General features: G+C 48.0%; 1 protein-coding gene across 2 annotated transcripts; it reads right to left on the minus strand.

The window, feature by feature from the left end:
• Nucleotides 1-693: 693 nt before the first annotated feature.
• Nucleotides 694-23,153, minus strand: SMYD1 (SET and MYND domain containing 1). 2 transcript variants are annotated; one of them, XM_068679595.1, is made up of 10 exons: nt 22,716-23,153; nt 13,996-14,172; nt 12,794-13,007; nt 11,155-11,285; nt 9,482-9,520; nt 6,550-6,742; nt 3,940-4,032; nt 3,299-3,462; nt 2,310-2,478; nt 694-1,134 (listed from the first exon to the last, which is right to left on the minus strand). In XM_068679595.1, exons 1-10 carry the CDS (start codon nt 22,850-22,852, stop codon nt 976-978), a joined length of 1,476 nt encoding a protein of 491 aa, XP_068535696.1. In that variant the 5' UTR covers nt 22,853-23,153; the 3' UTR covers nt 694-975. The 2 variants fall into 2 exon arrangements, with proteins under 2 accessions (XP_068535696.1, XP_068535697.1); XM_068679596.1 differs by lacking the exon at nt 9,482-9,520.
• Between the last annotated feature and the right edge of the window lie 878 nt (nt 23,154-24,031).

Consider the following 24,031-nt stretch of genomic DNA (forward strand, 5'->3'; position numbering starts at 1 on the left):
GCAGAGACTTTCTCACTTGCTGCTGGAGGCTTTGTGAAGACCTGGATTTCTGACAGGAAGGAGAGAGGAAATTCTTCCTTCTTAGCTGCCCTTTCCAAGCCCTGTGCTTGGAGGCTGACTGGGAACTTTCCTGGGAAATGGGTGTTTTCTGGTGCGATGGACCTATCTGGGATGGTGTTCTCACAGCCACTCAAAGCAGATGTTAGGAAAACACCACCAGTGCCTCCACACCTCCTTCTGCAGCCCATGGACAGATAGAAGGACTTAGCTCAACAGCGCCTAGAGAGCATATGTTGGTCTCCAGCAAGCTTGTCTTAGAGCTGGAGAGCATCTGCAAAAGCTCTGAGAAGAGGAAAAGCCTTGTTGTGGTTTGTTTTTTTGTGTGTGTGTTTTGTTGTTTTTTTTTCCTTGCTATTCTGCTGAGGAGCAGGTAGGGATTTTTAGTACCTGTGTCAGCTGCAGAATAATTCTTCATCATTTTTTTTTTATCAGAAGAACATCACTTTCCACAAAATACAATCTTAGCCACTCTGCACTCATTGCCCAAGACTCTTTTGGAACCAGCTTCCTACTTCTACCATCCCTTGGTCAACCACCCATAGGCATCAGTGGGAAGAAGTGAAGTCATCACAAGGAAGTGATGGAAAAAATATTTCGAAAGAAGCAATTTTAAAAATAACCAAGGACTTCAGGTTCAGAGAGAAACAGGCTTTCAATAAGAATGTAAATAATTTTAAAACAGGTTTCTTGCTTGGATTTGTAATGCTAGTGGTAGAAAAAGGATGTTGCTTCTGCCAAGAGCTCCTCTGCTTTGAGCCCTCAGAAGATTTTTCAGGCCTCTCCTGCAGCAGGTCCATGCTCTCAGACTGGTGCCACTGGAAACAATCCTCATGGATGTGTCTTGTTCATAGATCACGTTCCCCAGGTGCCACAGGCAACAATGCCCCACAGGCATGATTGTTTCAAGCTCAGGGTCTATTCCTTCTTGTGGAAGAGGCTGGGTGCGGTCTCGTTGCTGGGTTCAGGCATTACTTGAATCTTTTGGTTTTTGAGGGCAGCTTCCCTCATCTTGTAGTACATGAACTCGTTCTGCTGGAACATGCGCAGCTCCATCTCCGTCTGGACACGCATGACCTGAGGGACACAACATGGGGGATCTCAAAGCAAGTGAAAAAACCCTTTCAAGTGAAAAACCCTTTCCTAAGGGTTTTGGGACACCTTTTCCAGGTGTCCCAAAAGCAGGACCAAGGCTGGCTGGACACAGACAGAATTTACTTTCTCAGTCCTGGTTGCCTGTGAGCCATGAAGGTGAAGAAGACATCAGTCCTTCCTGCACCCAGCTCTTCTGCTGGGAAACTTCATGCTCCCAAACATCCCTGGATTCACCATGAGCAGTCATTCATGGTGCTGCATTGTGGCATAGGTTCAGAAGGGATTTTAGGAAATGTTTTTACACCTGTGAGTTTCTTCAACCTTCTTTAGGAACACAGAAGTAAGCATGTGTCATATATTCACTATTTTCATCCTGAAGAAACTGGAAAGGGAAATGGAGGTGCTGGAGCCTCACGCCCTGATATATATATATATAGGCAAACAGCCAACAGATAGTTTGGCTTCAGGCCTAAGATAATTATTTTCCTGATGACATAAAATTGCACTAAGATTATAGCTCTGCTGTAACGGGGACTAAGACATCAGTGAAAGATTTCATTTGGTGTTGTGTAATCTTTTTGGCTAATAAAGGAGAATTCTGTAAAGCCAGCAGGTCACACTGGGTGAGTTAAAGGTTAAAGAAACGATCAATCCCCAGATGCAATTGTAAGGAGTCCATCACAGCTGAGCAGATACAATTCCTCAGGGATCTGCAGGTCTTGGCCCTAAGCTAAGGTATAGATCTATTGGTCATTTGAGAATAAAAATGCATTGCAGCCCAGAAGAACTGGGGAGGGGTAAATAAAGAAGAATGGTCACCAATATAAGATGGAGAATATTTTGGTTGGTAAGCTGGGAACAGGCCCCATACGTAATCTGATATAGTCAAACCGTAACGCCATCCATCTGGGAGCAATGCAATCAGGCTGTTTGAAGAATGGGAGCCTCTGTCCTTGGGCACAGCAGTTTCAAAAAAAGATTCAGGGGCTCACTGGCTATTTTTAATGCATGTCCTGGTGCTGGGTAAAAGCTATTTTTCAGGGATTAAAATTTCCACTAGGAAGGAACGTGCATTTTCCAGCAGACTGTAACATGATCATGAATGGAACTGTACCAAGGTAGATAACAGAGACAAGAAGGAAGATCCTGACACCTACCTCTAGGTCTTTGGTAATGGGGTGGGAAGGTCCGTGGGTTATCAGGAGGATGGCATAGGCTTTACAGATCATGCCGTGCCCGGCTTCGATGAGGCCAGCGTGCCAGTGGGTCACTCCTGCCCGCATCACAGCCATGCCCAGCTGCGCGTTGTTGGGATGGTATATTTTCCTGGAAAAGCATTGAGTAATTTTAGTTCAGGAGAGATCTGAGTTCCCAAATGTTTGCCAACAATGTGACACGTTTTCCAAAGAGCAGGCTGTGTATTCAGGTGAAGACCATATTGAATTTGGTGCCAGTGAAATGTGCAGCCCCGCTTAAAAAGGGTCAGGAGGACATGAGTTACACAGGGACACGAGATGTTGTGAAAGAGGGTGAACAACCTGCAGACAGTGTGAGCGGGACATCTGGACTGGAGAATAGCAAGGTTTATCACTCCACAGGATTTTGGCACAGACAAAACCCAGACCTGACCCTACAGCCCAGATGGCACAAAACATAAAATCAGAGATTTAATGAAGGCCTAAATTGAGAATGCAATAGTCATCAGATTTTCATTAGCCAAGGCCCAAATCCACATATTCAAGGGGCATCTTGAGTGACGCTCATTTGACACAGTTTCTCTTTTATCTATGACTTCTCCTTCCTGCAGGTCACAGGGGAACAGACCATGCCCTGAAGCAATGGTCTCTTTGTCCTGCACCCAGGCTCTGTGCTTTGCTCAGGGCAGCCCTGAGATGCTTCTGAACACATCAAAGAGGCTATAGAAAGATGACCCAAACCACCTGGCAGATACAATTCAGTAATTTGAGGTATTTGGGAGCTCTTGTGCATTTAGGAAGGGGCTCTCTATCTGCTGATATAATCAGGACCAAATCCAAATGTCACTGCTGCTGTCCTGGTGGGAGCAGACTAAGAAGATAATTTCTATAACACGCTGCCTAACATTGCACAACCACAGAGAGCTGCTGAAAGCAGGGCAACGCCATACATGTAGCCATCCACCATCCTCTTGGCGTAGTCAGCTGCTTCCTCAAACATCTGGAGGTAGGAGAGCACCTCGGAGGCGATGCTGAGGATCCTCAGGAGGTAGAGGTTCGTGTCCCCCAGCACAGGCTCCTGTTTCTTCAGGCAGTCACGGCACAATTTCACAACCTACATCCAGGGGAAGCAGGGAAATAAAACCAGAGCATCATCAGCCTGAATCTGACCCCCAGAGCCCTGTGTGTCGTGTGGTCCACACCAGCCCTAGAGGCCAAGTCAGGCTCTGTGAAGGCTGGGGAAGATAGGATATGCTTTTATCTGTCTAGAAACATCAATTTAACAAAATGATTCGGGCTCAGATCATGCGCTGGTGAGGAAGATGTGATTATACCCCTCATGCCATCCACGCAGCCTCCTACCACACTTGATGCAAGGAATGCTCCCGATCACCCCGTGGGGCTACAGACACGCACTGCCCCATGTCCATCTCTCCTCTGTGTTGTGATTCCAACTGCCAAGAGGGCAGGAGGCACTTGGGGACGTTCAGGTGACAGAGATGGGGCTTTGTTTCCCCCATAAATCATTGACTCAAAGAGGGACGAGACCTGCTGTCCCTAGCACCACGCATACAAAAGCACAGGGACTCACCTCGTGGTAAACTCCCTCCAGGCGGGCCTTGTTGATCTTCTCCAGCGTGTCCTTGGAGAACTGGATAACCTCCTTCACCGTCTCTGCAGAGGGCTGGGGACAAAATTAGGAAACCTGGTGAGGAAAATCCACCATTCCTGCTGCTGGCTGGGTTTGCTGGATGCCTCCTCAGGCCTGGCCTGAAACCACCCCATAACCAAACTCAGGGGTGAAGATCCTACTGGCTTCAGCAAGAGCACAGCTGGGCCACCAGTCAGGGCAGCAGCCATATATATCTGGCATGGATCCTCAATTATTTCCTCTGCTTCTCTCCTCTAGAGAAAGGACAGAAGCAGCCCTGCTCCTGGGAGGCCTCACGAGACACCAGAGAGGCTGTGAAAATGGGAGAAGGTGAACAGCCACCTGTCAGTGTGTACCAGGCACTCCTAATGCCTGGAATAAATTAGATGGAATGAGGTGGAATAAGGATAGGAAAGATTATATTGCTAAACTTTAACTATTCTGCTCTCTTTAGATCTACATACCCCAAGACAGTTTACCTCAGATTTCAGTCACATCCAGGGAGTGAAATGTGTTTCCCCATATACCTCAGAGACGTTTGGATTTCACCGTGTATTGGAAGACATCCAGGCATGATGCATATCCAGGCATGCCTGACCAAACACTAACCAGCCCCTAATTAGCTGCCCTCCATTTCATGCTGAAATATAAAATACCTTTATCCAGCACCATCGGGTATCCTCTGCTTTTCTGAGCTGTTCAAATCTGCATCTTCAAACTTTTGAAAATTTAGTGCAGAAGAAAACCAGTAACTTTTCAGAGCTATAGGCCCCATATGTTCATGGATGTGTATATATGTGTTATGATTTATTATTCTATATTATTAGACAGGAACTATCACGGCTAATCAGATCGTAGCAGCTGTTTGAGCAGTGCACGGGGTGTCCTAGTGGCCAGAGCACTTTCAAAGGCAATGTTAATGTCAGTGCAGATCTGCTCTGCTGTCTGAGCACAGACTCCCAGAATAGGCACTTTCACAGCACTTCCACAGCAGCTTTATCTATTAAAACCCCTCTCCTGCATTTCCTAGCCCCCTAATCCTGTTGCCATCATAAACAATGCTGCTCTTTGGAAGGGGTGACGGACCGGAGGCCGGAGCGGCTGCTGAGGATGCGAGGTGTCAATCCTGCAGACATTCAGGGAGCTTTTTCCACGCAGCTGTGAGCTCTGCTGCTGTCAGGAGAGCGAGCCTGGGTTTAGGGAATGCGATACAGCCGGCGTGCTCTGCGGGTGAGCTCAGTCCGGATACTTATTGTTCAGGAGGGTATTTTTAATAGCTGAAATCACGCACCTGGCATAGCTACAAGTTGTTGTTGTTTTTTTTTTAATGCCAGCTTTAGATGGTGGAGCACACGTATCAGAAAGTGCATGTGTCCCTGCTGCACTGCGGGGCACCTGGAAGGATCACAAAAAGGGGACGCTACCTCACAGGAGGTGTTGAGATCTTCCTGAGAGCGGGGCTGGGATTCTTTTATGCAGCCCATTGCAGGAGCTGTTTGAAAATACTTCTAGAGGAAGTCAGATGAAAGGGCTTCTACCTCTGTGACACCTTTACATTAAATGTGGGGAGCTTCAGTAGCCAGGATTAGCTCTAAAATGAAGCTTGATAATTTGGAAAAGGGATTATATATCGATGTCTTTTGCAATAGCTTGCTTTTTGTAAAGCTTCCAGGAGTAGAAACTCCCTAAACTAAAACTGCCACAGATTAATAATAATAATAATGATGATAATAATAATGCACTTATATCCTTGTGCAGAGGAGCCAAAAAGGAGATCTTACAGCTACCGGAATGCTCAGAAACTGGAGCTGCTGGCCAAGCAACATATCCTAATGCCGACAGCAAGACACAGCCCTCCCACTCAGTGACTTGCCAGGCCTCCAGAGAAAACACAGGTGACTGGAAAATGAATGGGCCAACACACTAATTCTTCCCAGTAAGTCTGCCCAAAGCAGCCATGCACAGAGGAATGCCAGGGGAAAGATCAAATTCGCTGTGACCGGCTGGTGCGATGAGGGCTGGAGGGTCAGATTCCCACCTTCCCAGAGCCAGCGTGATGGTACATCTTTTACAAATACCACAGCTTCAGCAGGGCCAGTTAGTCCTGTCATCATGAATTATAGATATATATATAATATATATATATCAGAATAATATGTTATCCCCTGTTCTGCTGTTCAAAACTTCAATTCCATTCAGCTCCTCACAAAAAGCCCAATCTAAATGTCAGCATTTTTCTCCACTCTAGACCTTATTTTCCAAGATTTTAGCATGCTGCCTGTTGCTGGACTGTTAGGTTAGAGTTAAGGGCAACATTTGTGGGCTTTTTAAAACTGAAAAGCTGTAGGTACGTTGCACAGTAGGGACTAAACCAACCTTGCACGGTGCGTTTGAGTTGGCATTGCGCTCAATAATGTTTCAGTTCTGACCTCATTTTTCACATTAGCACTCTTCGGGCTTCTGCCAAAACCTGCCTCTGCTGCTCCTGGGTGTCCCCAGGCTGTGGAGGAGACGGAACCACCTCTGGGTTTGGGCACCACAGGGCCATACCTTGTTTTCCCCCTCCTTCACCGCCAGCATCAGGTCGTCCTTGATCTGTTTCTTGCAGTGCTCGCAGGTGCAGTCAAAGTAATACTGCTTCTTCAGCTGCTTCCGCCGCTCCTCGCTCACGTTGAGGAAATCCACGTAGGACACGGTCAGCTCGTCCCCGGGGGAGATCTTGCTCAGTGCCCGCAGCTCGATCCTGGGTGTGAAGAAGGCAAGAAAAGGGCTTGGAGAAGTGAATGCAGCCATTGAGGCACCGGGAACAAATCCTGCTAACAGCCCTTGCCCTAAGGTACTGCTTTAGCAATGCAGGGATGTGCAGCAGTCAGTTAACTTAATAGGGAGTGAAAACACAGCCACACCAGTTTCTCCTGCCCTTCTGCCAGTCCCTGTCTGGGATACACTGGAAAGCAGAAAGCGCTCCATTCGGGGTGAATGGAGGGGTACATTTAGGCATAAAATCTTATAATGATTCAAGGGATCTTGCCAGAAGTGAACCCTGAGATCAGAAGTACACGACGAGCCTTGCAAAATGCTGAGTTTGGACTTTGGGGCTTTTTTAAGCGCCGCTTGTGTTCTGCTTGCACATCCCTGGCCAGACTCCCAGATCCCGAGCCGGGCTGCTTTCGGTATCATTTTCACTCAGAAAAGCTCAGAGATGTTCCCGCTGGGCGCTGGAAAAGCCCTAACCCTTTTCGTGCATCTCTACATAGACCCTTAGGAACAGTTCACTGGGAATGGTTTATTTTCTATTATAGCCCATTTGATCCAATGCCTACTGCCAATATCAAACACAAGGAAATCACCAAATCTGTTACCAAACCAAAATCCACAGCAAACCCTTGCAAGTTGACAGGACTTTGGAAGGTCAGATCTTTGCATCTGCCTTTATTTCAATTCATTTCCCTGTCAAACATCTCAAATGCCCTTGCTGTTCCTCTGCAGCAAGAGAAATGTCTCAGCTACTCTGGGCCACCTCTCCACCTCGGGGTCTGGATAAGCATGGAGGGCTGAAGAATTAACCCAGAAACACCCCCTGTGAGTGGTGTTTCCATACCCATCTGCTTCCCTGTCTTCTAGTGCCTCACTTTAGGGCTCATCCAGAAGCCAGGATATTTGTATCAGCTCAGCTCTGTGTTTTAGGAGAAGGCTCTAGGGGATGCCCAGCTGCCAAACCAGGACGAGGAGCTGCTTGGACTGAGCACCACGGCAAGGCTGGTGGCTAAAAGCAGGTCAGTGGCACATCAGTTTGAGGACAGTGAGGCCACCAGGATGGGAGTCACCCAGGGGTCTTCCACCATCGGTGGCCTGATCCTGCTGCACCCTGTGGTATGTTTTATGCAACCAAGGGGGTTTTCTGGCTCCCACCTGAACACGAGGTCCTTTAGGACCAGTGAAGGTCCAAAGTGAAGGTCCAAAAACATACCCAGGTGCATCTTCTGGGTTGGATGGGGGGAACTTCTCCTGCATGATCATATTTCTGTAAAGGCACTGTAATTCCCATTAGGAAACCCTCAAGGGGCATACCTCTAAGTCTGTCTGCTGTGCTAAACTGCTGTGAAAACTACTCTTTGAGGATGGTCTTGACCTTCTCTGGGCGTTAGGTCACATCAACAGCATATTCCATACTAAATTTATCACCGAACATGCCATCATCACGACGGGTAGCTATCAGTTCTGCCCTAACCACGGGAAAATGCCCCCGGGAGAAAGGTGCGACCCGCTTCTCCAGGAGAAAGTGCACAAATCAGAGCAATTTCCATCCGAAAGTTACACGCAGAAACGTTCCCCTTCACACTTAACGGGATCCTCGTTAACGTGAGTCATGCAACCAGAGAAGCAGAAGCAAGCCTTGACTTTTATGATGCCCCTGGTAGCCTAAGCACCGTAGGTGTATTTTAAGCCGTGATCCCTTGGGTCGAGGGGATTGATAGCGTTTCGGACAAGCCTGGACACAGATGGTATATTTTAAATGCTACAGTTAAAGAGACACTGTCGGCCGAGATAGCTCCTCAGACCTTGAAAGGTGTGGGCATGGGCACTGTGAGCTCAGGGAACTCAAAGCTCAGGAATAGGAACCTTAATCAGAAGTAAAACTCATCTGCCCATTTTTATGGTCCTCTTTGTAATGCTCTGAGTCAATGATGAGGAAAGGCACTGCGAAAGTGTTTCGCCTCTGATTTGAGGAAATTGCCTGCTTGTTTGAAATTGAAGTTTAAAGACAACAGTGTCCCTTTAACTGGACTGACTATAACATACCAGGTGAAGGGAGATAAGCAGAAAACGTGTGTTTTTTTTTTTTTTTTTTTGTTGTTTGCACATGTTTTAGTGAATTCTTCATGAAAAGAAAAATGCTCGGATCAGGTAACAGTGGCATCATTAAAGGTAAAACATTAATCAGGCATTATCATAAAAAAAGAGGGATGAAGCCTACACCTCATGGTATTGCTATTGTAGTCAGTGCATTCAGAGGGCACTGTCTGTTGCACAAGAAACGTGGGCTGTTTAGTATGTCAGTAATGCAGCCGTTTCCCATCTCGTAGTACGCAAGGTTTTATTTTGGGCCGTGTAAGATTAGCGAGACCTTGCTCTGACTTTCATGCTCTCGCTGCAGTCGCTGGGGGGTGAAATGAGAAGTGGAGGGGAAATACTGAGAGGGAGGGAGCCACGGGACAGGTTGGAAGGGAAGGGAGGGAATTTGCAGTCGGGGAGGCATTACTGCTATTGTTTTAATTTACCACAAAATGCAGAGTTAAGTGAGGTTTGGGTTTAGTGGGGCTTTACACAGGGGAGGAATAGAAGTTTGGAAAAAGGAGAAGGTGAAATTGTCCACAAACGGAGGGATTTGGGAGCTGCTCAGTGCTGTTTGCAGCTTCATTAACACAGGGCATGAGGGTACGGGGCGAGGGGAAGGACGATGCTCTCAGGAGTGACCCACCTCATCTGTGTGTGGAACATTGATCTTACAGCCTCATGACTGAAAGACAAAACAGACATCTGCAGTTTACACGGGTGCAAGTACAACGAAAGGAACTGGGCGAACTGGGATCATCTAGGCTGGGGGTGATGAGGCTCCCGGCGCTTGGCTCGTGTCTCGCTGCGTGAGGGCACAAAGAGCTCTGCTCTTCCTCTACAGCTGCTGTAACCCTATCGCAGCAGATTCGGGGGACAGCTGTCCTGCACTGTGATTTTAGGAGTGCTGTCAGCCAGAGGATGAGCAAAACCCGCTCCTGACATTTGCTATTTGGGGCTAGTTCTCCTGCACAGACCAGAAACGTCACCACCGCTATCAGTACTCATGCTCTACAAAGCGTAGCGTGAAATGGAAATTAGATTGGGATATCAGAAACGAGGGGTGTGCAGTGTGATGAGTTTAGTGGCTCCCCAAACCTGGTATTGTGCCCTGAGCATTGTTTGAGAGCTCAGCTCCTGCAGCAGTAGCTGCTCTTATCACCAGGTTTTCACAGAAGGACAAGAAACCTGGCCAATTGCACAACCCAAGCAGACCGTTGAGGTTTATTCAAGTCAGCAACAGGCCACATGTGGGAGCTTATAGGGTTTTTTGGCTGTGAGAACTGAAGTGTGCAAGCAATACACTGATTAAAGAAGAGGAGGCTGCGGAGTCACCTTTTAGGCTCAGCACTGAAGCTTGCTGAACACAGGAATTTATAAAATCTTAAGACCCAGCAGAAAATGTTGATGAAATGCTGTGGCTGTGGAGTTTTTGGCAATCAGCTAATGTCTTGCACCTGATGCACTTGCTGGATCAGCAATGGTTTATGCCCATTCTGGCCTGGGAGGAGGCTGCAGAGGGCAGAGCATCCCTCCCATCCCTGCCCCAAGCCCTGAGAGCAGCAGCCTCTGCTCCCAGCTCTGCCAGGGCTTCCCTGCATTCCCCGCTATGCTCTCACCCTCTTCCCATCTCACACATCCTGCAGATGTTTCCTTACAGGGTTTGGGTGGCAATGGGGAATGCACGGTGCCTCGGGGTATCCTGCACTCACACATGACTCAGTTTGCAGCTAACAGTCACGTTTGCCATTAAGAACCCGTTGCTAAATAGTTAATCAGTAATTAATAGAGATTGTACGCTCTCACAAGGATGAGGACTTGTGTTAGAGATGGCTATAAGCACATCAGTAACAGTAATATAGCTGACTGCAAGCTTTGGTTATGAAAAACTCTTGGACTGTGGACTCAATATAATCTTTAATAATTCATTAACCAAAACTGTTCCTTAACTGTTTATAAATAAAACTTCCATTAAAGTGATCTAGTCAGCTACTTACCACTTTATCTGTCTATTTTGAGTCTGATTTCAAGACGCACAGGGAAAATTATTTGCTGGTTTGCTGCATTTGAGGTCAAGCCCTGCTGATAAGTTGTGTGCATTTGCTTGGTGCATCATTTTTTTAAATAACAAGGAGAGAAGAAAACAGTTCCTCTTTAGAAAGAATATCCTGGGGTTTTTTTGGTTCTGGACTACAAAAGGAAATGAGAACGAATAGATTTTCTGGGGCAGGGATCTGGTGCTCTGGGGTTAGCAGTCTGTTATGTGAGTTGCCTGTTAGGATGCATCCCCGCTGTGCCCGAGGGAAGAAACCCACTCACTTGCCGTTGTTGAAGATGACAGTACAGTTGGGCCAGCAGTCGTGGTTGGCTTGGCAGAGGTTGGGGAAGATTCCCACACCAACAGCTTGCAGTCCTCTTTGGTCACTGAGGGTGAAGGCGTTGCAGTTGATCTAGTCCCAAAACACAGGCAGGAAGAAGCATTAAAGGAGAAAAAGCTGAGCTCAGCTACACTCAGGATGTCTCGGCTCCTGCTGATGGTTAGGAGAGGTGCATCTCTATCATCCCCAAACTTTAGGGAGAAAGAAGCATTGCCTATAAGATTGTTGTAGGAGGTAACTGCAGAAATGACATCTTTATTTGGGATAAAGCATCAGAAGAAGAGATGCGATGCAGGACTCCAGCAGATGGACCAGCTCAGAGCAGGGCTGAGTAATGCTGCAGAATACTGCAGCAATATTCATTCAGGATTCTTAAGATATATTTTGTCTGACCGTGCTTTGCTTTCCTTATATTGGCTTTCTGCAGATAATTCAGGAAAAGGCCACAGGAGAATGAATTTGAGGCAGAGCATTCGGAGAAAGCAAAGTTCATGCTTAAAAATCAGGAGTCAGTGTCGGAAATTAACTTTGCATTCAGCCTGGGCACACGTCTGCTGGGTGGCCCCCAGAGCTGACAAAAACCAATTGCAGCAGTTTGGTATGAGTCCCAGGCAATGAATTTTCAAAATGATTACTTTGGGATGACGTATATACCAAGAATGAGTGGTTATGACTTTCTGTACCATACATTATCACATACCAATTGTTTAGGGAAGAGTTTTGAGCCACAAACGTAAACAAGTAAAGAATTTGCAAAAAGCAAGTACGATAGGATATACCAAAGGAAATCATTAACTCTGCTGCTAATTGCTTTAATCCCTTAATAGTTTTATTTCCTTTCTTATCTAACGCTGTGCTTCATCCAAACTGCCTTACTGCTACGTGGGCAAGCCGTGCCTGTCGCTAGCACGTGGCTCTCCCTGTGCCCAGTGGGCTGGATTTGCTCTGCGGGGTGGGTACCAGAGGATGCTCTGTGTCCCCCCAGGGGAAAACGATGTCCCATGGGGTTAGCACAGCCTGGGATGTGCCACCCTGTGCCAGGGCTGTGGGCAGAGCTGCTCTGCCTGAACTGGCCTAAGGGAATTTCCCTCTCTGCTACACTTAAGATAAAAATGTGTAGTTAACATGTTAGGAAAGGACATTATGAAGTATAGTTTGTATATTTTATCTGTTTATATATATATATATGCAAAAATGTAATGTATACAATATATAATAGACTAATGCATATACTAAAATGGATCTGCTATATACTACTTAAGAATACATATTCAAAATATATATTTAAATAGATTTTCTTAGCTCTTAGGTGCAGACTTGTACCTAGTGGGACTTGTGATGCTGGTGCAGCACCTGCAGTTAAGATAGCCACTTGCCTGCATGTTTAGACAGATGAAAAATCCAGACCTTGACCTTGCCGTGCTTCAATTTCTCCACGTGAGTGCAAATGGGGAGTGTGGCAGTATTCATTAATTAAGTCAGATATCATCAAGGGTTGGTATGAGACTTCCTCTGGGCACCTGGCACAGCCCATGGCACTAAAAGCAGCCCCCCTTTGCCCTCCCAGCCCTCGGACATACCACTCCAAATATGTGGGAGATGTACTGCATGCCGAACTGCTGGCTCTGGGGTGGCCAGAACTCCAGGAAGCTCTCCACATCGATACGGAGGTCTTTCTTCTCCTCCTCGCCAAAGTTTTCCACGTGGTTCTGCAGGTCATCAATGGAGACCAGGCAGCCCTCCGACAGCCCGCTGCCTTCCCTCTCCATCTTCCACATGATGCGAGCTGCCAACCTGGCCAGGAGAGAGCCCCGAGCACCGTGCACCAGCAGAGCCAGCTACGTGCTCCTCCAGAACAAGGACAGGGACGGAGGGACACCAAAATTTATTTTAGGGGTGGGAACAGGACAGGTCCTGCATCAGCTGGCTGGTGGCTGGCCCCACCCGGGAGTTTTGAAGGAAAGGAAGGTGTGGGGTTTTTCAGTGGTGTCTCTGTTCTCGCCTGGAGAAGTGTTACAGGCCCCATTTCCCCGGGGATTTCTGTTATTTTCCTACCAGGATGTGAATCTAAATCAGAGTATCCTGGAGGCAAGCTGGGGACCAGCCCAGCTCCTCTCAGCCTCTCCTGGATTTTCCCCACCTCCTTAGCTGCCCAAGGTGGCTTCACCTCACCACATTCAGCTGCAGTATAGTTTTTAGGGCCCAGCACCAAAAGAAATCAGGACCACAACCCTGTCACACCACAGATCATCCTCCAGATCCCCAGCCTGTGAGCTCAGGGATACTTCTGGCCTTCCCCAAAGCGGCTCCTGCCTCCAGCCTACCCAAGGCAGGACACCCAGCTCTTCCTTGCCACCTTTCTTATCAATATTTACAAATACCTGAAGTGTGGGAGACAAAGGGATTTGGCCAACCTCTTTTCAGTGGTTTGTGGGGACAGGACAAGGGGCAATGGCCACAAAATGGAGCCCAGGCAGTTCTGCACCAACATGTGAAAGAACTTCACGGTGAGGGTGACGGAGAGCTGGGACAGGCTGCCCAGGGAGGCTGTGGGGTCTCCTTCTCTGGAGATATTCAAGGCCCATCTGGACGCCTACCTGGGCAGCCTGCCCTAGGGAACCTGCTTTGGCAGGGCGGTTGGACCCGATGATCTCTTGGGGTCCCTTCCAACCCCTACAGTTCTGTGACTCTGTGGTTCTGTGATTCTCCCAAGGGACGCCCCATCCTCTCCCATCGCCCCCAAGGCCTGTTAATGAGCCCCGGCCCTGGGTCCAGCTCCCACCTGATGTTTTCGGTGGGTGCCTTGCCGTGCCTCTTGATGGCGGAGCACTCGTTCTTGTGGTTCAGCCAGGCGGCCCTCTGGCAGGTGCGGTCGCAGTAGTAGGCGAACTTGCACTGGCCGCAGCGGTGGAGCCTCTCCTGGCGTTTGAAGCAGGTGTGGCAGATGACGTGTGTCAGGCTGGAAGGACAGAAGGACACAGGGGATCATTTCTTGGAGATATGGGCAGCTCCACAAACAAGGGTTCTGCCCATGGGGTCCTCCCACCCCCCAGGACAGACCCCCAGCCATTTTGGGAGGACACAGAAACACCCCACGTCGTTTAATCCTTGTCCACTTGCACACTGAGGTTGCTTTGCTGCTCGGCCATGCCAAAGAGGCAAACATTTTGTTTAAAGGAGGAACGCAATAAAGCTCTCAGCCCTTCTGTCTGCAGCTCGTCTGCTCCTCCTCAGCACCACTGCTGTGAGGAGGGTTCTCGGCCTGCTTTTCTTTTCTGTCTGGCCCGTGCTGAAGCCTCAGCCACCCACGTGCTGGGCAGAAAGCAGATGCCTAATGAATCTCCTGCTCAGGCGAACGTGAAGAACAATGTGAAGGCAGCGAGCCAGCCTGAGAGCTTCATCTGTCTGCAGAGCCTCCGGATTTGGCTGAGCTGGAACCCATCCCAGGCCCTGCATCCCGCATCCTGCAGGGGCCGTGGCTCAAAACAGAGCAGCGACCATACAAATATGCATCCGAAACAGCAGGACACAGCAGCACAGAGCTCCAGGATGGGTGGGTTTGGGGCTCTCCTGGCCCCGGTGACTCCAGAAAGATGCTTAGCATGGGTCTGCAGATCCCAGGCAGGCTCCTGGAGGTTCAGCAGCCCCCAAGCACGACTGCCAAGGGTCGAGTGGATTTTTAGCTGCCCAAGGATAGACAAGCAGCACCAAACAGATGAATACAGAGGAAAGATGAATTCTCAATAGCTCACTGGGTGGGGTAGGACATGGGGCAGACTGAAATACTGAGTTTAAGGAGCCATACTTGCATTTATGGCCACCATAAGGTTTTTATTAATACATCCAAGGGGTCACAGATCATTCAGCTTCACAAGGCTGGTGCTGAGCTGAGAACATCAGTGATTTAGTGCTGGTCGGTGGCCCAGGATACGCCACCCATAAACAGCAAGATGACAAGTACAGAGCCTGTGAGGATGTGCTCTGCTCTCAGGGCATAAAGTACACCTCCCTGATTAGTCTGGCATTAGCTTTAGCACCGTGCTCTTCAGGCCACTTCAAGCTGTCCTGCAGATGGGCTGGTGTTGCACATTTCTCCTTCAGATCCCAAAGCTTGATGTGTCTTTCTCTGGCCAGCAGCAAGTGCTGCTCTCTGGCTACTCCGGCTCCTGTGGTTTATTGTGAGTTAGATGGCCACGGGGCAGCCAGAAAACAGCTTTCAAAAGGAGCAGGTTTCCTCTTTGGGGGTGTCAAAACAGGATTTCCAAGAAGCATCCTACAATTGTATGTATGTAACTATAACCAAGGGGGAGGAATATATCAGAGGGCACAGATGAAAGCTAACCCTCCAAGACTGCCCAGGGTCCTGGATCAAGGGGAAACCTTCCCCCTGTGCTCCGTTTCGCATGCCCAGATGCTTTATCTTGGCACTTGCTTTTTTGGGAAGGAGGAGGAGACCCTTTGGGACTTTCCCCCTGCTGCTACAGCAGGCTTTTCCCTTCCTGATCCACTGCCCCCTCAAAATTAGCTTCTCCAGCAACTGCACGCTTCACTTCTGCCTCTGACCAGGCTCAACAGTAGGGAAGAATTCAAATTCCTATTGCTTAGACACTGCCAGCCCCAGAAGGAAAGCTCTCCTCATTGCAGAAAGCCCACTGACCACTGAGGCTTCATTGACAGGGGAACATTATAGCCCACCGCAGGGAAACTGAGGCACGAGGAAACAAAAACTGTGTTGGGATTCACACGAGAACACTTTGCCACAAGGGGGAATCAGCCCCAGAGCCCCAGAGTCCCAGTCACAAGACCGTCCTGCCTCTCCACTCTATATACATATATATAAACATACATATGCATGTTTATATCTATCCCAGCACGCTTAAAATGCATTTTCATTCCTCTGGCACTATTGCACGAGCTGCTGACACAACCCACCCCGTGCGCTGGCTCTTGCAAGACGAAGAGGGCCATGGATTTAAAGCAGGATGACCTGCAGCAGGCAGCACCACGTGTAAAAATGAGGTTTGGGAAATGATAGGAGACGTGCTGGTGCACGAAGAGAGCCCGATGCAAGGCAAGCAGTCGGCATGGGGCAGGGGGTTGTGCGTGTCCAGGGAGGGGGATGCAGCCTGCTCCGTTAAGTCAAATGGAAGAGCTGGGAGGTGGTGAAAAATGCAAGGCTGGGCTCTGTCAGCTGTCAAGTCAGGGGGGCAGAGAGGTGCAAGAGAGATTACGCTCCTTGTAAGGCAAAGGAGAGGCAGGGAGCTGATAAAACCCGCAGGGTTGAGCTGTGCCGGGAAGCACGGGGAGATATCTCCTGCGGGGAGCGGGGCTCCCTCCTGCCACTCACATGTTTTTGGGGAGGTCAGCAAGTGAGAAGGCAGCTAAAGGATTCTCCCTGCAGGAGGAGAATATGGTGCAGCAGAATCCCTGACCACAAACAGGGGCTTATCTCCCCCCGGTCCCCTCTCTCAAAATGAAAAAATGCCAAAATATTGGCTCTGCATTTTGCTATTTATTGTATAGGGTGTCCAGCGTTTCCAAAGCTTTCCTAACTGGGGGAGCTTATTGCCAGCCCTGGAAAGCTGTCGTTTCTGAGGAGATGCAGAAATGCACCCCCCCCAGAAAAAAAAAAAAAAATGTTATACAAGATGTCCTGAGGAAGCAAAAGAACAGCTCTTACGGCAGTGACACTGCAGATATGATTATTCATAGTAATCTGCGTAGGCTGGCAGGTATAAAAAATACCCCATTTCTCACAAAACTCTCATGAGATCCTCAGCTTTCAGGAATGGTTTAAAAAAAGAATGGATGTATTGGTGATGTGCCAGGCCTCCAGGGGCCTACTCTTAGTGCTGAAATAAATAAATAAATCGGGAGACACAGGTACTTGAGCCCCCTTGCCTAAATCTTCAACAAACGTTGCTCAGTCACTGCCTGGCCCTGTAAGCACCTAAATCACCCAGGTGGAGTCCTGCAAGTCCCTGCCGTGCCAGAGGTGCTCAGAGACAAATGCCCTGAAGGCAGATGGCAAAATGGGACTCTCCTTTGGTCCCAGGGCTTGACCTTATGACAGGTTCTGATGCCATCTGTCCTACAGGCAGACAACACCAAAGGCTTGCGGTGGTCCACATCTTCCTCTGTTATCCCCTCTGCAATAGTTAAGGTACCCCAAGGGCGTGGGGAACCTTAACTGAGGTTAAATCCAATCTCTCCTTGGTCTATGAAAGCTTTTCTAGCTGGCTTAGGAAGTGTTTAACACAACCAAACATTAGGGTTATATCAGCCTTCATGTATCCAAAGGGGGCCGTTCCTTCATGGCCAGGATGCTGCACAGCCAGGCAGCTCTGAAGGTTCCTGAAGGGGTGTGTGGCACCTGCCCAGGAGCTCTGGAGGTCTGAACCTTTAAAGACTCTTTAAAGAGTCTTTACTCTGCTCCTTTGCTTTAACACAGGTACAATCAGACTGCTTTTTGTTGTGCCAGTGTACGTCGTGGCCTGTAGGGTGACCGCCGGCCATTCATTCACTGCCTCACTGTGCTCATGTACTGTAGATAGTGAGAACATCTTTATTTTATCCTGGCCAAAAGCAGGATCTTCCTTAGCACTGTGATTTCTTCAGCCCATCCCGGCCTTGCCAGGTCAGGGATTTAGGATAGACTTGGAGGGCAGATGCCACAGGCTGACTCACCAAATGACTTTCTGGGGAGCCTCAGGTTTCCTTGGCCTCTCATCCAAGTGTCAGCAGAGCTGAGCTCTGAGGGGCTCGTGAGCTCTGGTGTTACACGGATGAGACACACAGCTACTCCTGTCACAAAAGCAGCGATTCAATAAGCCAGCCAACTAATGCAAGAGGTGACAGAGCACTGCTAGCTACACCACGGCTCCCCCAGGCACGGCTCTCAGTGAGGGCAGAAGCAGCAACCAGCTCCAGTGACTGCCTGGATTGGATTCAGATGCATTCAGATCCCTCGGACCTGCCAGGTCAAAGGGCTGAGCACTGCTGTAGGAAATATATTCACCTCGCCTTTGAAACATGCCCGAGGCAGCTATCTGCCAGCCGTTTCACACCCAGCCCCCAGAGCATCTCATCTGCTGGTGTGGAAAGGCACAGTGAGATGGCTGCAGTGCAAAGGGACAGAGGAGGAGCTCACAGAATAGCTGCTGGCCATGCTGGGGAGCTCACAAACTGTTCAAAGTGAGTTTATTCTATTCTGTACATGACAGATGACACACACAGATGACATAAATTACACCTAAGTCCACCTGCTTCGTATTTATTATTGGCTGGCTAAGCATCCCTCTCCTCAACAGCTTGAAGAGGACAGCAGAAAAATTGCCCAAGGTGTAGGCAAAGTCCACTTGGCTTTCAAGGCAAGGTCTTAATACATTAAACCCAGCAGTCTAAGGAAATCCACCCACCCCTTCAGCAGGGAAAGAAGGGAGCTATTCAATACTCAGCTTCGCCTGGAGATACTTGTAATGGCGAATTATCAGTGCAAGAAGAGTTTTGCTCCTTTAAAAGTGGGGGGTTGGAGCTCAGTACTTTTATCTTCTAAATGCCACGGATGACACATCGTAGTTTATCTGATTTGAGTGAATGATTTATTTTAGAGCTGTTTTAGGCTTTCTTATTTTTAGCCTTTCATTACAAGCTTTCTCAGCCTCACTTTAAAGAGGTGTGGCTGTGGTTTTCTTTCAAAAAGCTGAGTTTTCTTCCCAGTTTTACTTAAGCTTTTGAACTAGGAATAAAAAAAAAAAAAAAGATATGATCACATTAGCTCTCAGTTTTTGTTGATGTCAACTCAAAAAAATTGCTTCCATAATACCTTCAGAGTCATATTATTATGGAAAATTTTGCATTCCTTATATCCCTAGGTCATCCCAGCTACATTAACAGAGCTCCCCACATTTCCCTTGGAAAATGTCTGCTTCATACATCACTCATCAAGCAGATCTCCGAGTGATCTTGGCTTTCTACCACGTGGCACTGTTTACCTTGACTACTCTCTCTCAAATCCCACTGGGTAAAAAGCAAACCCCTCACGAGAAGGTTGACAGAAATATATCGGGCCTCCCCCTGCCTGTGGGAAATGTAAACTCTTACAGGTTTGAGAGCCAACGTACATGCTAGAGGAGAAGGTCACATACTGTACATTGAGGCCAGGCAATGGGAATGTCATCGTCCCGAGGGGAGCTGTGAGGAAAGGAGACCTTTCAAAGGGAGAGGGAAGAGGGAGGGAAGGATTAAACCTCAGCACATAAGCAGAGCACGAGAACAAGCTTCAGCTGGAGATAATGGCCAACCAGGGAACCATGGTGTTAAGCAAAATGTTAGCCTTGAGATGAGCTGGCCGATGTCTGTAGGAACCTTCTTTACCTTCACTGTGAGCTTGCTGTACTTTTGGACCAGAAGTCTCAGGTACTGATGCTCAGATGACCACAACTGGGTTGAAAAGGACACGTCCCCATAAGCCTCAATGACTGAGGTCCCTGGGACCTTCAGAGTTTTCCATAGTGGGATGCAGTTTGCACGTTTTGACACCGCATCTGTGCCCTAGCTAAGCAGAGATCTGGACAAAACACTCAGTGGGGTCTGGAGAGCCATTTGGCTCAGCAAGGTAGAGGAGCCTGTCTTCGTAGGAGAGCTGCTCCAGCTCTTTGACCATCTTAGTGGCATCATTTTCCATAGTATGGCCACACCAAGAAAACAATGTTGTACCTCTGAAGAGCTGCTCCCACTAATCCAGAAAAGATGCCTTCACTTTGCTCGCTGTGTTGCCACACTGCGTGCAGTCACACAGAATATTGCAGTGTGGTCATAATAGGATTACGGCCATCAACATAAATAACAGTCAGAACTTGCTTTTCACCAGCATAAACCGGGGCTCCACATCCACCCTGTGACCAGACTTCCCATAGAACTGAGCTCCTAAAATAGCTGCTAAGTACAGACCAAATTTTCAAAGCGCGCTGCACTCTTGTGCTTCCCTCATACGCAAGAGAAAGCTGAGCTCTGTGGAAAATCGAGTCTCCTATTTGTCAGGACCTCAGCCAAAAAACTGAACCTACCAGCCACTCATATTTGAATTCCCTTTCCATAACTCACAAACATGCCGCTTTCAGCAAGAGACTGAGATGCTGACGGTAATTAGGATGACAGACTGACTTTGGGTGTCCCAGTGCAGGTTGAGCACCTTTTCAACAGTGTAGGCTCGATACTAATTTAGGACCTGGAAAAAAAAAAACATGGAAAAACACATGCCTCTTCATTGGACTCTTCACCGATGCAACGGTGACAGCAGTTCTCTCAGGGCAAAACCACCATGGCTAGTGGGGATTTACTCTTGCTGGTGCCAGGAGGATCCAGGCTGCCCTTCTATTTATTATTTCCAATTCAATTGGAGTTATATGCAACTGAACACCCTGGGGCAGTGGTGTAAGGTACCTTCAAAACCAAAGCCCTGTGTGCGTGTGAAAAAACGTCAGAACAGTTTTCATGAGAAAAAATGAACGCTCCCTTTATATCTCAGGCCCAGGATATCCCCTGCTGAGTGCTAACTGAGAAGTATTCAGCTGGCAATGCCCGCTTCAGAGATTTGGGGAATGGATTTCACCACTGACACATACAAAGTGCCCTGCGATGAAATGTGCCACAGGAGGGTGAGAGCCCGCTGCTATTGCAGGGCAGCATGAAGAAGCAGCAGAGAGAAGAATGACTGAAACCATCCCCATCCTCTGCAGTCGCAGAGGAGAGATGTGTTCACCTCCTTGCTGCTCTGGTAGTTAAAAAACCACAGGCTGGCTAAGAGAAGCACATCTCTCCCCTTCTGATGTTTTCTGATGGAAATCTAAGCCTACTGCAGCCCGGGCTGCTCTGTGTGCATCATGCTCACAACATTTCAGGTAGAAGAACAGAAATTGTCAACCAGCAATCAAAAGGCAGCATGTTTTCAGTGATTTAATTAGTATTTTTAATAAGGCATATGAGAGAAATCATCATTCATAGGAGCTTCTGAAGCAATATCACAGCAAGATCCCAGCTAGTGACACAATGAAAGTATGAGAGCTAGAAGGACACCTCAAGGAGAGATGCTTTTGTCACTAGCTACTGTAATTGAACTCGGGGTTAAGAATTTAAGAATTTAATAATAATAAAAAAAAAATAAAAAAAAGCATTTTAATTGTGAGCTCTTGCAAAGAAATTAAAATAAAACTTGAAAACAGTGTAATTGTTACTGTGGTATAGATTCACAAATATGTTCATCCACTGACAGTATAAGGGCAAGGAAAAAGTGAATGAAAGACCAAAAAAAATCAATTATTTCCTCCTATTTGATCCCTAATTCTCTGCTATTGCCAGATCACACAGTAGCACATACCAGCTGTAGCTGCAGCACTTCACTTAAACGCTCCAAGATGACCAGCGTTAAAACAGAAGTATGAGCTCTGCTTGAATTGCAGACTCCATTAGCAGAACTGATTCAGCCAGGGAAAGCCCAGCTGGGCAGGATCATCTACTGCCCTAGTTAGTGTGCAGAACATTTGCTAAAGGTACTGGCAATTTGGGGAAAAAATAAAAAAATGGGACAAATTCTGTTCTCGGTTACTGCATTATAAGGCTGAACAAATTCCATTCATGTCGGAGGCTCTAAACTAAATTTATTTAGGAGATTAACATAGAAATTGTCTCTTTGTGTCGTTTAGCTTTCAGGCTAATTAAGTGAATTTTCCATTGATTCGAAGGGCAGAAGTGGGCACCTACCAGCCACTGCCACTCCAGCAGTGCGGGTTGGATAAATGCTGCTCATCCTTAAAATGAGCAGCAGAGAAGAAAAATGCACCTGCACCAAAATTTAGCTTCAGGCTATATCAACATGAACAAAAAGGTTAAAACTACTCTCACGCAAGAGTGAACGTAGAAACCTGCCTCCAGTTAACTTAGCAAGTCAGAAATACAAAATTACTTGAAGAGAAGCAACACCACTTGCAGATCCCCAGGAGCCTCTAGTTTGAAGATAGCTGGCTATGAATTTCTGTGTAGGGATGGGGGGGGATAACACACGTGAGCACAGCACAGTGTAACTCACTTTTATCACCCATTTTACATTGGAGGCTTCAGCAAAGCCTGTCTGAGGCTGCTGGAACTGAATTACACGCGCTCCTGGCAGCTCACTGCAGTGTAACGTGGGTCCAGTTTCATGAGGCACCAAGCACTTGCAGCTTTCACAGCCTTTGGTAAAAGCTGACAGCACCGAGCACCTTGCAAGGTCACATCCTGGAAGAAGATTGTGCTTTATTTAAATTTAAAAAAGCAGGTCTGAGCCCCAGGAAGGATATTCACTGCAAGCTATGGATGTGACTTTACAGAAGTGCTTCTGACTTCCCTTCACGCCCCTCTCTGATGCTATCCAGACACTTTCAAACTTCCACCCGCCCAGCCGGATGACATTTTGCATCAAGACAACTTTCGATCTCGGTTTTTATGAGTACTTTTCCCTCTTACCTATCAAAAACCACGGCAGCGTAGGCTGGCTCCGCAAAGATGACATCCCCGGGCAGGAATTCCTTCTGTGCTTTCAAGCCCCTGCCTTTGCCTTCAGACGTGAACACTTCGACTGACTCCATTCCCCCTTTAGTCATCCCCGGGACCCCCAGGGTATCTCAGGGTGAGCCAAATCTCCCGTCACTCCTGTCAACTTCGTCTGGCCACAGGACCACGCTTATAAAAGGGCTGGCCTACCCCCACCCCCGGCCGCACCGTTTCCCATAGGAGGGCGAGGGGGTGGGCGCAGGAAAAGCAGGAGGAGAAGATCTCCCGTGCGATATTGGCAGCCTAGGCAGGGAAGAAGGTGCAGGGCTGGGTCTTCTGCTGCATTAGGAAACCCCTCTCCAAAACCCACGTTTGGAATTGTTGCTCCCAGCCACGAGTGGTTGTGTATGTTAGGACTCGGGTTAATTTATCCGCTCCCATTGGGGAGGGAATGTATTCTCTTTGCAGGGTGTATTTTTAGCAACCACATGTTTCTGTCTCTCAGGAAGCAACAGCTGAGACAGTGGGACGGGGAGGGCTGGTATGCATATTTCTGACCCCTTCCACTGTCGTCTGGCTTTTTCCAGAAATTAAACAATGCTGCTTTATTTTTACCCTCCAAGAGATGGACGGCATATTTAGAGGCAGGGAGAGCAGAGGAACTTGCGCCCTGAAATTCTCTGCCTCCTCCATCACCACTGGAGCCTGGAAAAAAGGACATCGCTTCCCAAATGCTGGCGGTGAGCACGCAAAGCAGCGAGGAAGGAGCTGGAAGGGCAGCAGCGGTTTGGCACGGGCTGCAGAAGCAAGCAGAACATCTTAGATATTTGCACAATTTTTGATGCATTAATGTCAGAAATGGCAGCACATTTGAGGGCTCTCCCCACCTCCAGTACTCAACCTTGAGAAGAGAAGGAGGAATTTGACCCACCATAGGGTAAAGGAGGGTGGAGAGACAACCAGAGAGATCAAGCCCATGAAAACCCAGTCCACTTTTTGCCCTCTGTCTCCAGCAGCTAGAGCATGTTCATGGTGGTGCAAAGGAAGGCCTCCATGTTTAACAGGGAGCCTTGCTATGGAAACTCAACTCGGCCTAGGCTGTCACTCAGCATTTATTTTATCCTTTAATAACATTTTGTGTGGCTGGTTCTCTACCATCTCAGCCTCCCACTGCTAAGAAAGCTGATTCTGTTTCCTCACGGATCTCTAAGCACCATACAGACATCACTGTTTACAAACCTCTTCCCACACCTCCTTGCCGCACAGAAAAACCTATCTGATTAATAGAT

The sequence above is a fragment of the Anas acuta genome, chromosome 4, assembly GCF_963932015.1.
Source record: "Anas acuta chromosome 4, bAnaAcu1.1, whole genome shotgun sequence".
NCBI lineage: Eukaryota > Metazoa > Chordata > Aves > Anseriformes > Anatidae > Anas > Anas acuta.